The sequence below is a fragment of the Tauraco erythrolophus genome, chromosome 28 (genome assembly GCF_009769465.1).
Source record: "Tauraco erythrolophus isolate bTauEry1 chromosome 28, bTauEry1.pri, whole genome shotgun sequence".
NCBI classification, from domain to species: domain Eukaryota; kingdom Metazoa; phylum Chordata; class Aves; order Musophagiformes; family Musophagidae; genus Tauraco; species Tauraco erythrolophus.
In genome coordinates, this window is record NC_141492.1 from 5,190,292 (window position 1) to 5,205,117 (window position 14,826).

The following is a 14,826-nucleotide window of genomic DNA, read 5'->3' on the forward strand; positions in this document are numbered from 1 at the left end:
CGTCTGGGTGGGGGGTCCCCGAGAGCGGCACCCTCGCCCCCACCCGGCACCGGGCGACGCCTGGCAGGGCACGTGCTGCCCATGTGCCAGCCACGGCCACGGCGGGGACGCGTCCTGCCCGTGGGGACGTGCCCCCCCGCCCGGGGACCGGGGCTGCCGCAGCCCGGTTGCCCCCTCTGCAGCCCCCCGGGGGGGGTGGCAGGTCGGGTCCGGCCCCACGGTGCCCCCCTGTGCCCGGTGCTGGCCCCTGCCCGCGGCCCCGGGACGGCTCCGGTAACGAGCTGCAGCTGCGCGCCCCCGCCGCCCCCCGACGTCCCCGCCGTGCCCGGGGCTCCCGGTGCCGGGGGTGCCCGGTGGGCTCGGCCCGGCACAACCCCCCCCAGGCCCGGCCCGGCCCGGCTCGGCCCGGCCCTGCCCTGCCTGCTGCCCGTTACCTGCCGCCGGGCCGGGCCGGGGCCGCGCCGCCGCCGCCGCTGCCGCCGCCGCAGCCCGGCTCGGTCCCGGGGGCGCGCGGCGGCGGGACCGGAGCGCTCGGGGGCGGGGCGGGGGCGGGGCGGAGCTTCTCATTGGCGGAGCCCCCTCCACGCCCCCCGTGACGAGCACCACGCCACACCCCCCCGCCACGCCCCCGAGCGCCGGCTCCGCCCCCTGAGCGCCCCCCGCCCCCCTCCATGCGCTCCCTGACGCCCCCTGCCCCCCCCAGACCCCTGTGCTGCCCCCGCACCCCCCCCCACCAGCCCACCTACCCCCCGGCCCCCACACGCCCCCCCCCGCCAACCCCCCCAAGTACCCCCGTGCGCCCCCTCCACACCCCTGTGCGCACCCTTCAGCCCCCAATGACGCCCCCAGCGCCCCCCCATGCACCCCACCACACCCCCCCCACCCTCCAGCCTCACTGCACCGGTCCCCGCACCCCAAAACCCATCAACCCCCATGCACCCCCCCCTGCACTCCCCTTCCATCCTCCCCACACGCCCCGAGCACGCTGCCACCCGCCCCCCCTGCATGCCCCCAGTACATCCTCTCTGGCACACCCAGAGCAGCCTCCCGGCACCCCAACACACCCCCATGACCCCCCCAGCTGGTCCCTGCACCCTCAGCCCTGCCCACCCCGGCCACCTGCACCCCCCTACCTGCTCGGGCTCCCCGGGGCTGGCCGGGGGGGCCCTCGGGGCGTTAGGGGCTGTGGGGCTGGGTCTTGGCACAGGGGGGGTCCGGGGGTCCGGGTGCCATGGGCTTCCCTCCACACCTGGCCAGGAGGAGACACGGCGTTAGCAGGTCCCCAAACCCCCTCGGCCGCGGTGCCAGGGACCCCCAGAGCCACAGCACCAGGGCAAGGGTCCTGCCCTGGCACCGCCAACCGGGGGGTCACCCTGTCCCACATCCCCGTGTGCACCCCACCCTGTCTGGGGGCACGGTGGTGGGCAGGGGGGCTGCTGGTGCCGCAGTGAGCCCCCCCACCCCAGCAGCCAGGGTGGGCGAGCGGGGAATCGGCAAGTGGAGCTGTGGTTTTGGGGCATGGGTTTGTCACTGGGGGGGCTGTGGGCAGAGCCCCCGGCCCTGCACCCTCCGGCTGCACGGGGGAGGCAGGAGCCTGAGCAGCTCCCTCGGCCCCGCAGGGTCAGCGCAGCCCCTCCAGCACGAGCAGCCCCCCCGGCACGGCAGTCCCAGGGCGGCAAGCACAGACCCCGCTGCAGCTGGCGCAGACCCCCAGTGCCAGCGGCCCCGTTGCACGATGGACCCCGAAATCCCCACGCAGAGCCCACAGGGCCGATGGCACCGGCAGTGCCATCGTGGTTGGAGGGCCAGGCTGGGTCTCCTGGCATGGGGGGAGCTGGGGGGGCCCCGCAGCCTCTCCCCCAGCCCTGCAGCGGGGCCGGACCCTGCGGAGGGGGCAGCTCCCCGGATTTCAGGCCTCCGAGCACTCGAGTGCTGCTGCAGCCTGTCCCGGCTAAAACCCCGACCGACCGTCACCAGTATCCCCACGGCAAGCACCATCACCGTGCCCGCATCCCTCCCGGTGTGGGGATGCCCAGGAAGGGGCTGCTGGCAGCAGCGTCCCCCCATCCGTGGGGGGCAGCTGGGCTTTGGGACCCCTTCCCCATCCCCATGGGTGCACTGGAGCCAGGGAAGATTTTTTTCCTGCCACCTACGGGAGCAAAGGCTCCAGTGCCCGGCTGCTCCCCGGTGCGTAGCCGGGGCCGCTGGCTCCCCTCCAGAGCCGGATCATTTTCTCTCCATTCTGCCAAATTTATTGCAGGAAAATGGGCTCCGATTTCTTTTTAATACTCGGTTGGGGAGAAAAATACGCAGCGGGCAGGGCGGAGGGGAAGCGGTTTCCCAGAGCTGCCGGCCCCAGGCCCCTTCACCACCCAGATGCCAGAGCCGTGCCAGGCCCCGGTAAACTTTTTGGCTCCTCGAATGGGGTCGGCGAAGCCGCCCCCAGAGCCATCGCAGACGGATGACATTAAATATTTTATTAACCATCGCTCCGTGGTCGTTTCGCTAATAGCATCTATCGATGGCGACGTAAATGGGCCTTATTAAATCTTTCCCCCGTCAGGACATCGCTGGGGACGTCTCCGGCGGAATTCGGCACCCGGAGGGTTGATTAAAACTGCCGAGCCCCGAGGGGTCCCTGTGCCCCCTCCCCACGGTGGCCAGCAGTTGCATCCCCCAGGGATGCTCGGGTGGGATTTGCGGCACAGGGGGACCAAGCGGGGTCCTCTGCGGCCCTACGGCGGGGACGGGGGGGACGCGGCAGGTCCCCCCCAGCTGGAGCTGCTGGCCATGGCCACCGCGTGTCCTTGAGCCATGGTCCCAGCATCCCCGCTCTCGGCAGCTCCCGCACCGCGAGGCTGGCGGTGATGCGGCAGCAGGACGCCCACCGCTGCAGCCCGGGTGTCTTGGCACAGCCGGAGGGTGCTCCCACCGCCCCCCGCCCCCCGCCGCAACGCCCCGGCTGGGACACCGGTACCCACGAGGTGTCATCTCCCCAGTGGGGTGTGGGGGTCCCTGAGGAGAAGCAGGGGGGGCCCTGGGTGGGCACAGGATGTCATGGGCTTCATAGAGGAGGTGGCTGGGGAAGGACCCTCGGCTGGGGTGGCATCGGGACGGTGGGTGAAGGGGTTCTAAGGGGCACCCTGGCTGGGACAGCACCCCCTCGCCCCTGCCCGAACAGGGACAAGGGCAGGGGGACGCGGTTTAACCCACGCAGGGCCGGGCTGCAGCAGGCCCCTGTGCCATGGGGGGGCTGTAGGGTGTGAGCGGGACCCCCGGCTCCCCCCGTGCCCCGGAGCAGCGACGCTGCCGGGGAGCAACTGCAGAGGAGGAGGGTGCAGCTAAAAATAGAGGCGGGCAGCGAAAGGCTCCCGGCTGGTGATTTATTTATTACCCGCTCGCTAATTCCTGCCTGGGAATCGCGGTCCCGCGGAGGGCGGGGCAGGAATTTGGGGGAGCAGCGGTTGCCACCGGGGCCATGCCCATGGGCCCCACGCCAGCACCTGGGCGGCACAGCCACGGTCCTGCTGCCGTACCGGGGAGGAAGGGGCCAGGGAACCAGGGAACCCCCCTGCCATGGTGCAGGAGACGGGGTGCTTGGGGAGAGGGACCCATGCCATGCCCCCCGCCCGGGGCCGCAGGGGCTCCCTGCCAGCCAGCTCGGGGCTCACTGGGTGCACAAAGTGCGTCAGACCCCTTGCAGCCCCCCCGTGCCCCCAAACCCTCCACAGTGGCCCCGGTTCCTCGGGCGGCCACAGCTCCCGTCGCCACCAAGCCCTGGCCATATGTCCCAGGCTGGAGAGCATCTGTTGGTGCTGGCAGGAGCCCCCGGCCCCCGCAAATGCTGCTGCCCACCCGCTGGCACAGGGCTGGATGGGGGGGTTTGCCACTGCTGCTGCCCCTGAGGGTAGGGCAGGGGGGCTGAGTGTGGTTTAGGGGGGCATGGGACCATCTGAGCTCCTTGGGGCTGGTGAAAGCACCAGCACGAAGCCACTGGGCTCCCGAAGAGCACCAGGATGGCTCAGCCAAGCCCTGCCACCGTGGCACCCTCAGTGATGCCAGCAGTCGGGCCTCTGACCCCCAGGCACCCTGTGTCCACCCCGACACATCAAGGCTGGTGCAAAGGGGCAGAGCCCAGCACTGGGGTAACTCCCCCCGCGCAGGATCTGGCCCATTCCCACCCGTGGGGCTGGGGGGTGTCTGGGGGTGCCACGGCGCAGGGGGAGACACGCGGGCTGGCATATGTGAGGGGACACGCAGGGACATGCGGGGACACCCGAACCTCCCCGGCCCCACCGCAAAGCAGGGGAATCCCCGGCTTGTCCCAGGGTCTCCCCGAGAAAAACCCTCTCCAGAGCCCCACCGAGCCCCCCAGGGCTGGATCAGGCCCTGGACGGACGTTGGGGCAGCACCGGCTTCCCCAGGGCTGGTGGAGGCAGCTGGGGTCCCCCCAGGCCCCCCCAGCCCAAGGGGACCCCATCCCCAGCCCTCCCACCTCGGGAGGGGACCCACGGCCGAGGACACCCTACCTGCACGGGGTCTAGCGGGTGCCCAGAGCTGGGGTGAGGGGTGCTGCGGGGTCCGGGGGGGTTTGGGCTCCCAACACCCCCCTCCGTCGCCACCACGTCACCGTCCCCAGACAAAGCCGCTGCGCCGGGTTCGCCCGCCGCCTCCCCCACGCGCTCGGCTCAGCCGAAGGACAAAGCCGCTCCGCCTGGCTGCCCCCGCCGGGGCGCGACGGACCCCCCGCCCGGGGCTGCCTGGGGGGGACACGGATGGCCCCGCTGTCCCTGGGGCCATCACAAGCCCCTCGGCGAGGGGGGGTCCCCCAAAGCTCACAAGCACCTTTGGAGATCCTCATCCCCGCACCTTGGGCGGTGGTCCCCACCACCACGGCGGTGTCACCGCAGCCCCCACAGCCCCCAGCCCCGCGCAGGGTCCCCAGGGGCAGCTCAAGGTCATGGGGAAGGTCAGGAGGGGCAGGGGGGGCCCGGTGCTGCGCGCTCACGGCCTCGACGGTTGCACCACAACATGCCGGACACTCCCCGGCACGTCGAGGCCACGAGCACCACGCGGTGCCAGAACACGCCGCGAGCCCTGAGTGCCAACCCTGGACTTTGCACTGGCAAACACCACGCACGGCCCTGGCACCACACATGGCCCGAGGTCCTGGCAGCACTGGTGCCTCACCAGCCGCGCCACCCCGGCATGGCCAGCTCCCGGCGTCACAGCCAGATCAGCCGCGGCTGCCTGCAGCACCGGGTCTCCCTGCTTTCGGTGGGTGCTGACCTGGGTTCCCCTGGCCAACGCCATCCCAGGGTCGTGTCCCGCCGTGGCTGTGCCAGCAGCTGGACCCCGCTGTGGGGGAGCACCGAGGTCCCCCAGCTCCTTGACCTGCTCAGCCACACTCCCCTGCACAGCCTCACGGCTTCGGTGCCCGCGGTCACACCGTCCCCGAGTGTGGAACCTCCCGCGGTCCCCTGACTCTGGCAGCTGGGGCTTGCCCAGAGCTACCAATCTGTCGCAGGAAGGGCATCCCTGGTGTCCCCTCACCCAGGAACCCAGCCACACTGAGGGATGCCATCCCCGGGGTCCCCACCGCTGCCACCCCCACGCCCGCTCACCTGCCACGGCCTCGTGCTACGGGGAGCGTTGGGACGTGCTGGGATGCCCTGGGGGAGGCGGGGGCACGGGCCAGGGTGTGGGGGCCACCGGCAGCTCAGCGCACGGCGAAGCAACGGTGCCGACAGCAGCCGTGCCCGGGCGCGTGTGGGAGCCGCGGCGCGGGGGGGGCCGGGGGCTTCCCCGCCCCACGCCCCCGCGTCCCCCCCGGCCCCACCGCGGCGGGCAGTGACCTTGAGGCCGCGGCGCTGGCGGAGGACGGGGGAGGAGGATATTTTTAGCCGGGCAGAGTCACTCCCATCGCGTCCTCATTGTCACCGCCGTGGGCTGCCTCCCGCGCCCCGCCGCCCCAATCCGGCCCCCCCGGCTCCCCGCCGCGCCGGGGGCTGCGGGGTGCGCAGCCGGTGGGAGCATTGGCAGCCAAACGAGCCCTGCCTGCCCTGGACCCCCGGAGCCTCGGGGTGCCCTCGACGCAGCCCCCCTGGTGTCCCCTTCCCAAAGAGCTGTGATGCCTCCGGCATCCCCCCGCTGCCATGTGCCGTCCGCGCTGTGCCAGGGGGTCCCCACTGCGCCGGGGGCTCCCCAGGAGCTGGGGGATCCCCGGGAGCCAGGGGAATCCCCAGGAGTCAGGGGGTTCCCCAGCACCAGCAGGTCCCCAGGAGCTGAGGGGGGGTCCCCAGCCCACCCACCCCCCCCACGGCACCCACCTGCAGGCAGACCCCGGCCTCCGCTCCCCTCGAGCGCTGCCACCGGTGACCATGGCCCGGCGTCGGCACGTGCCGGCGCGGCGGTGAGCCCGGCTTGCCGGGAGGTTGTGCCAGCGCAGCCGGACGAGCTGGGGGCCGGGGGCAGTCGGGTGCCTCGGCTCCGGCCCCGCGGTCCCTCCTGGCCCCACACCGCCGCTCCGTGCCTCGGTTTCCCCAGCGCGCGGGCGGAGGGCTGGGGGCTGCCAGGGTGGCGAAGCGATGGCGTTGGTATTCCGCTCACACGCGCAGCCGCGCACGCGGCTCCCGGTTCCTCCCCGGCCACCGCAGCTATTGTCTGCGGCTAAATTTAGCCGCTCGCCGGCTCCCCCACTTTAATTGCCACATCTGCGGGGACGTGGGCGATCGCCCGCCCCGCGCCTCCCCCAGCGCCCACGCCGCTGCCATGCTTCTCCCTCCCCGGTGCCCAGTGGGAAGCCGGAGTCGCGGCGGCTCTGCCTTGGCACCCTGGCATGAGCGCGTGAGTGGCACCCAGCACCCAGGGTGGCACAAGCACCGCAGACCCCCCCACTTCTCCGTGTTGCACCCAGTGGGTGTGCGGCTCCCAGGGATGCAATTGCCACTGGTGGGGAACTGGGACCCCTACCCAGGCCCGGGGAGGGTGCCAGGGTGGCACCACCAAGCAGGCCCCTGGCTTTGGCGTGTATCGCACCCGTGCCTGGCACGCAGGCAGGGAGCAGCGGGTGTGGGCAGGGTGGGCAGCATGGTGGGGGGCTGCGAGGGTGCGAGGGGGTGTGGGTGCTGCCCACCCACCTGCAGGCTCTTCCCCCCCCTCCCCGGCGCCTGTTGTCAAGCCAGAAAGCTGCAGGTGGCAGCGGGGCACACGCGTGTGCAAGCAGCCTGCACCAGGGAGGGTGTGCGAGTGTGCACAGCGGGCCTTGCACGGGGGCTGCGCTGTCGCTTGGGGAGGGCGTGGGGGCTGCGGTTGTGCAGTGAACAAAGCACGGGGGTGTGCTCGGGGTGTGCCCAGCAGGGGTGCACAAGAGGGTGTGCACAGGGAGGGGTGTGCAAAGGGAGGGGTGTGCACAGCAGGGTGTGCACAGCAGGTGTGCAAAGGGAGGGGTGTGCAAAGCAGGGTGTGCACAGCAGGGTGTGCACAGCAGGGTGTGCACAGGGAGGGGTGTGCAAAGGGAGGGGTGTGCAAAGGGAGGGGTGTGCACAGCAGGTGTGCAAAGGGAGGGGTGTGCAAAGGGAGGGGTGTGCACAGCAGGGTGTGCACAAGGAGCGTGCACAGGGGGTGTGGGGGGCGCGGGGGGGGTGTGCGCGCACAGGGACTTGTGCAGGGGGGGGGGTTGCAGCGTGCAGGCGCGTGCCCGCCCAGGGTGGGCTTTGCGGCGCGTGCGGGGGGGGGGGGGTGTCAGCACACGGGTGTGAGTGCGCGTGCAAGGAGCGGGGGGGTGCACGCGGGGCGTGCTGTGTGCGGGAGCAGGGAGTGGGGGGGGGGGGTGTCAGTGTGCACGGGCTCCGCGCCGGGGGTGTGCGCCGTGCCCGGTGCTGCAGTGTGCAGGGGGGGGGCACGGGGGGGGGCGCATCCTGCGGGGGGGTGTGGCGGGCACGGGCACGGCGGCGCCCGGAGGGTTGCGTGGTGCAGGGGCGGTGCGTGGTGCAAGGGAGGGGGATGCATGAAGGCGGGGGGGGGGGGGGAAGGGGGGGGCCGAGGGGCTGCGAGGTGCGGGGGGTGCGCACGGTGCGGGAGGGGCCGTGGTGCAGAGCGGGCGGGCTGCAGAGGGGCTGCATTGTGCGCGGGGAGGGGCTGCGGGGGCGGGGGGGGGTGCCCGGTGCACGGGAGGGGGATGCCCGGTGCGGGGGGGGGGGGGGGGGGCCGCGGGGGGGGATGCCCGGTGCGATCCCTGCGCGGCTGCGCGAGCGCTGCGAGGATCCCGGGGCCGCGTGATCGCCCCCCTCCCCCCCCCGCCCCGCGGGTTCCCCCGCCCCCGCAGCGGAGCAGCCCGTTGCCATGGCAGCGCCCCCCCCCCCCGCCCCCCCGCGGGCACTGCGCGAGCGCGGCCCCCCCCGTGGGGGGGGGGGTGTAGAGAGGGAGGGGGAATCCCCGGAGGGGCGGGGCGGGGAATCCCTCCCCTCGCCGCCGCGCCCCGCCCCCCCGGCAGCGGGGAACCCCCCCGCGGCGGGCACGGACACCCCCCCCCCCCCTCCCCCCGGTAGCCGGTTCGCTGAGGGGGGGGGGGAGGACGACGACATCGGCCCCCCCCGCCCTGCAGTGGAGCGGGGTGTTCCCTCGTTAACCCCTTCCCTCCCTGCACCACGGGATTCCCCCAATCCCGCCTTTGCAATGGGGGGGGGAGTCCCCCATTAACCCCGCACTTGCACTGGGGGGGGGGTCCTATCCCTCCACTGAGGGATTCCCCATTAATGTTTTCTTTGGAAGTGGGGAACCCCCACCCTGCACTGGAGGGGATCCCCAATAACCCCTCCCTTGCAACGGGGGATCCCCCCCTGAATTTAGGGGGGGGGGCAGCCCATCATTAGCTCCTTCCACACCCCCCCACGCACTGAGCGTAGCAGGGGGGTCCCCTGCATCACGGGGGGATCCCCTTCCCCCGGGACTGACACGGGGGCTCAACCTCCAGGACCCCGGGGGGGTGGGGGCTGCACACCGCAGCCCCCCCAGCCTGGCTGGCCCCCTCCCTGCAGTCACTGCCAGAATATTCCCCCCGGGGGGGACACCACGGCACTGCCGCAGTGCCGAGGAGGAGGAGGAGGAGGAGGAGGAGGGGGAGGAGGAGGAGGGTGGGCTCTGCTGCACAAAGCCAGGGCTGTGCAGAAGCCGAAAGCCTCGGCGCCATGGGGGGAGCAGGAGAGGGTAGGGAGGGGGGCACCCCCCGGCCCCCCAGGGATGGGGGAGAACAGCCCTGCAGCCTGGGGGACACAGGGACAGGGGGGGTCAGCTCAGCCCAGGGACCCAGCTTGGGGAAACTGCCCCCCCACCCCAAGCAAGCCAGAACATACCCCCCCCGCCAAGCCTTGATTCCTTCCACAAATTAACAGGGTTTTGTGGGTTTTTTTAATTTTTAATTGGGTTCAAACACAACAAACTTCTCACAGAAAGGGGAGACACCAGGTGCGTTCCTCCCTGTCTTCACCGGGGGGGGGGCAAATGGGGGCACACACACTGGCAGGGGCCGGCCCAGCTGCTACAGCCTGGTTCTGCCAGGGGGGTGCACGGAGGGCTGGAGAGCCCCGAAACAGCCGCAGGCTCTCGGCATCACCGCCTCAAACCCCTTCACCACCAAAATGCCAACGCCTCTGCCGCATCGAGGATGCCGGCAGCCCCCCGTGCCCGCTCGTGGGCGATCCCCCTCGCAGGGGTGGGGGCCACACGCTGCCCGTTACCTGCCTCGGGACGAACCCTCTTTGTTTAATACCAGAAAGCCCAGCGGGGCACCGAGCTGGCCACGGGTTGGTCTTGGTTTGGCAGCCCCGGTGAGACACACAGGTAAGTGCCAAGGGTGACAGAGCTGCTGCCCAGTCAGGGCTTCAGACCGTAGGAAGGAATTTCACTCCCGAAGGAGCCTGGAAGAGATGTGGAAGGGGAGAGGGAAGAGATGAAAACCCAGCACCTGCTCTGGGCGAGCGGCACAACTCTGCCAGGGCTCTGCGGCTCGTTGCTGGACGTTGGCACAGCCAGGTCAGTGCCCTCAGTCCAGCACCTTCTTGCCAGAGCCTGGGAGCAGGCAGAGGAAGAAGCGATGGGAGACGCAGCGGTTTCCCTTCTCGGGGCAGTTCTCGGGCAGCGCGGGGTGGCAGCCCCTCCAGGAACCCTCCGGTCCCACCAGCAGCGTGTGAGGCTCTGGGCAAGGCCAGGGAGAAAGTCAACAAGGCAGGAACCACGTGCGCTGCGTCATGGCTCCCGCTCTCCCCCCGAAGGTGGAAGGTTATTTTCTCTTTTCCCCAAAACACCGCGCTGACGGAGCTGCCGCTCCTGCTGCGGTTCCTCGTCCCCATCCAACGCACCCTCGGTCGAGATCCAGAGGAGAGGTGGCCAGCAGCAGGCTGGGCCAACGGTGATCCAGTCTGGAATCTCACTGGGGACATCCCAGCACCGAGGACGACATGAGCAACAGAAGGCAGGTGCCTTCCTCGCGATGGTGGCAAAAATTCACCCTGCAGAGCACGAGGGTGCGGCGCAGCCATGGTAGAGACAGGGATGAGCGCGGTTTGGCTGAGGCCCGGGCTGTCAGCAAGTGAAAACATGGTGCCAGCGGTGGCAGGGTCCCTACCGCGAGTGACCGCACGGTGCCAGCCATGGCAGGGTCCCTGCCACAAGTAACCGCATGGTGCCAGCCGTGGCAGGGTCCCTGCTGTGAGTGACCACATGGTGCCAGCCGTGGCAGGGTCCCTGCCGCGAGTGACCACACGGTGCCAGCTGTGGCAGGGTCCCTGCCACGAGTGACCGCACGGTGCCAGCTGTGGCAAGGTCCCTGCCGCGGGTGACCCCACGGTGCCAGCTGTGGCAAGGTCCCTGCCGCGGGTGACCCACGGTGCCAGCTGTGGCAGGGTCCCTGCCGCGAGTGACCGCATGGTGCCAGCTGTGGCAGGGTCCCTGCCACGAGTGACCACACGGTGCCAGCTGTGGCAGGGTCCCTGCCACGAGTGACCGCATGGTGCCAGCTGTGGCAGGGTCCCTGCCGTGGGTGACCCCACGGTGCCAGCTGTGGCAGGGTCCCTGCCGCGAGTGACTGCATGGTGCCAGCTGTGGCAGGGTCCCTGCCGCGAGTGACCGCACGGTGCCAGCTGTGGCAGGGTCCCTGCTGTGGGTGACCCCACGGTGCCAGCTGTGGCAGGGTCCCTATGTGGAAGCGAGTTAGTAGCTTTTTTTTGTAAGACAACAACCGAATTCGGAAGCACGAAGGCAGAGTTAGTCCGTCCGGCTGGCTCTGTGCCAGCTGCCTGGGGACGGGTGGGTGCATTGGGGGGGGAAGAGACCATCAGCGAAGGCGGCAGGACGCTGCGGGGGCCCGAGGTGAGCCGTGGCCTCGTGCTTATCTTAAATCCAAGAACAAAGACAGAAAGTGGGAGCAGGGAAGGGAAACGAAAGGAGAGGAGGCTCCTCGTGTCTCCCGTTTTCATCCGAGCAGAGCCCTGCGGCTCCAGCCCGCTGTCCGTGGGGGACCACCAGCTCTAGTTCTACTTTTGGCTGTTGTAAGCTTTGTGCCTCTGGTTCATGGGGTTTTCTGGAGACTTCATCCACTCCTTCTTGAGGAGCTGCTTGAGCTGGGACAGGCGCATGTTGGGGTTCTCCTGCTTCAGGCGCGGCAGGTTGACCTCTTCGAAAGCCGTGAAGGCAGCTTTCATCCGGCGCTCGGGGTGCCGGTCCGGATCGTTGGCAACGCTGCCGGGAGGGAATTCAGAGACGTGTCAGAGGCACCTCGGGCAGGCACCAGCCACGCGCCCGCCGCTGGTGCCCTGTCAGCATGACCAAGTGCACGCAGAGCAACCCGGGTGATAAAGCCGAAAGCCCCGCGGTCCTTCCCCTGCCCACTTCAAACACTCCGCAGAACAGCAGGGTGAGGGACGTGTCCTGTTCTTGCTGTCGAGATAGAAACTCGCCACCAAAGCCTAAAAAGAAGCCAGCTCTGGGGGAGGGAGTATCTGCAAGAATTTCTCCTAAGGAAAAGTGACGCCTCCAAAGGACGCCACGTACCTGAGGACAGCAATGGCATCTTCAATCGTCCTGGCCTCCACCGATCCTTCCTCCAGCACCCTTCTGTTGATGTTCTCTTCCAAGGGGACCTCCAAGTGAGTCTTCTCCTTCTCCACTGCACAGGGAGAGAAGGAAACGGGAGAATGTTAACATCAAACCCAGCCTGTGCAAAACCCTCAGCAGAGGCGCAGTCTTTTCCAAAGCGCCCTGAAGAAGGTGCTGAAAACACTCAGCCAGAGGTCAGTCCCAGCCCTGGAAGGTAAGAGCGCCCGCTCTGCAGCTCTGTTTCTCCCCCTCAAGGTGACAGGAGGTTTCTTTTTCCCCCATTTGGCTGTTGGGCACAGCAAAGCACACAGGACAGCTGCAGGCAGCTCTGGCTTTCCCAACACCTCGTCCTCCAGCGACAGGAGGGGAAAAGGAACAGCCCCCTCCGCGCTTCCCAGCCCCGCGCGGCGGTCAGGCCCTTTCTGTGGTACCACCAAACCTGTATCCGCATTCTCCTTCTGCTGCTGGTCTTTTCGGATTGTCTCCTCGATCTGGGCCCTGGTGACTTTGCCCGGAGTGACCTGCTTGGGTGACTTCCCCTTCAGCTTCGAGTCCTCCTCCTCCAGCAGACGCTGCAGCTCCTTCTTGCGCTCCAGCTGCTCCAACCGCCGCTTCTCCCTCTCTTCCTGGAAGGGAGAAAGGACCAGGTCACCTCCACCCTCACTGCCTTTGATCACCCTCCACAGCAGAAGAGGCAGAGGGACCAAACTATCCCTTACAGGAGCAGGGAACCCCGCTTGAACAGGAACAGGCACCTCAATTGTGCAGCTAGTGCAGTGCTGACCTCACCTTATCAGGAGAGATGGTGGCTGGTTCCCCTCGACCTCCAGCGAGACACCAAGGGCTGGCCCATCCCTTCAGAATAATAATTCCCCCATCCCTTCAAATAATTCCCCCGTCCCTGCCCCGTCTGCAACCACACACCAGCTCCCTGTGGCGTTGGTACTGCGAAACACAACCCCGCTGCCAAGCGGGAGCGGGAGGAACCGGCCAGGACTGCTGACAATCAGATTAAGTTTTCCACTTTAATTTTAATAAGTGGCCGGAGGTTGAAAGTTCAGCAGTTGTTTGAGATGCACCAGTCAAGAGGCTGAATTCGTCCTCAGGTCTGGCTCATGCTCTTCCCCAGAGCCAGGGCAGGCGGTTAGACCGAATCCGGCAAGCGACGCGGCACTTGGGTAATTTTAAAGATTTTAAAGTGCTTCACAAGGAGTTTAAGAGCCACTTTGCCCTCCAAGGCCCAGGGAAGAGGGTGATGAGGCCACGCAACAGGCCCGTAGGGGCTTTCAGCACTTGGGCTTGGAGGTTTTTTCCCTCCTCTCCTGTAAGATCTGGCAAAAAAAGAAACAAGTGAACATTTCTGTGCGGGGCAGCGGCGCTCGCTGCACAGCGTTTGGAGTCTGGGTTAGTTACACGGACACGTAATTCTGGCTCTCATCCATTATTCACAGGGATGGCACGACGAACTGACGGAGCGTTAACCGAACGGGTTTACTCAAAGGCAGCTGCGCAGCAAAACCACCCCAGCAGTAACGCAGCCTGCCTCTTCATCGGTGTTGGAGGAGGAGGAGGAGGAGAATTACGCACGTCAGGGCAGGACGGAAAGAAAGGCTGAGGTTTGAGACTCTATTAAACAAAAAAAACAACCCCTAAGTTGCTCCATGGCTCAAGTTTAAAGAAAAACCCATCAAAACACAGAATCACAAACACTGAATCCAAATATGCCCTCGGGCTGCTGCTGTGCCCATCAAACACCCAGCTGGGAAGGAGGAGAAGGGAAGGAGGAGAAGGGAAGGAGGAGAAGGGAAGGAGGAGAAGGGAAGGAGGAGAAGGGAAGGAGGAGAAGGGAAGGAGGAGAAGGGAAGGAGGAGAAGGGAAGGAGGAGAAGGGAAGGAGGAGAAGGGAAGGAGGAGAAGGGAAGGAGGAGAAGGGAAGGAGGAGAAGGGAAGGAGGAGAAGGGAAGGAGGAGAAGGGAAGGAGGAGAAGGGAAGGAGGAGAAGGGAAGGAGGAGAAGGGAAGGAGGAGAAGGGAAGGAGGAGAAGGGAAGGAGGAGAAGGGAAGGAGGAGAAGGGAAGGAGGAGAAGGGAAGGAGGAGAAGGGAAGGAGGAGAAGGGAAGGAGGAGAAGGGAAGGAGGAGAAGGGAAGGAGGAGAAGGGAAGGAGGAGAAGGGAAGGAGGAGAAGGGAAGGAGGAGAAGGGAAGGAGGAGAAGGGAAGGAGGAGAAGGGAAGGAGGAGAAGGGAAGGAGGAGAAGGGAAGGAGGAGAAGGGAAGGAGGAGAAGGGAAGGAGGAGAAGGGAAGGAGGAGAAGGGAAGGAGGAGAAGGGAAGGAGGAGAAGGGAAGCTTTGCCTACCTCTGCTGCGAGCAGCTGGGGCCAAGGATGGGGAAAAGGCCATCAGAGGGATGAAGCCTTTATTACAGCTGGCACTTCTCAAATTCTTGGGCATTAGGCGCCCAGTGCCAACGCCTTGAGCCACAGCGCCCGCAACTGGGCCGTGCATGATTTCAAAGTGCAAACTGATTTATTGGAGACGTTGGCTCTCCCTGCCCGCTGCTTTCCTACCGGGCCTCTCCCTCATCTAGTAAAGGTTGAGCAAACAAATGTGCTCCGACTCCGAGATTAAGAGGGATTTGGGCCACTCCTAGAACGGGCAGGGTGTCACGAGAGGAGGGGGAAGACTGTCTTAACCCCCGAAAAATTTATTCACAGGGATACACCTGAGCGAGAGCAGCCA

The 14,826-nt window shown here is 67.7% G+C and overlaps 1 protein-coding gene across 1 annotated transcript; it reads right to left on the reverse strand.

Moving 5' to 3' along the window:
* Positions 1–11,323: 11,323 nt before the first annotated feature.
* CCDC124 (coiled-coil domain containing 124) lies at positions 11,324–14,538 on the reverse strand. The gene is made up of 4 exons (XM_086627535.1): positions 14,445–14,538; positions 12,533–12,877; positions 12,049–12,163; positions 11,324–11,736 (listed from the first exon to the last, which is right to left on the reverse strand). The coding sequence occupies exons 1-4, from the start codon at positions 14,536–14,538 to the stop codon at positions 11,532–11,534; spliced, it is 759 nt and encodes a 252-aa protein (XP_086483661.1). The 3' UTR covers positions 11,324–11,531.
* Positions 14,539–14,826: the final 288 nt, after the last annotated feature.

Coding starts and splice junctions, on each gene's coding strand:
- CCDC124 (XM_086627535.1), bottom strand. CDS start 14,538: ATGCCCAAGAATTTGAGAAGTGCCAGCTGTAATAAAGGCTTCATCCCT. Junction 12,164..12,532: donor GAAGGAGAATGCGGATACAG/GTTTGGTGGTAC, acceptor CTCCCTGTGCAG/TGGAGAAGGAGAAGACTCAC. Junction 11,737..12,048: donor GATGCCATTGCTGTCCTCAG/GTACGTGGCGTC, acceptor CCCTCCCGGCAG/CGTTGCCAACGATCCGGACC.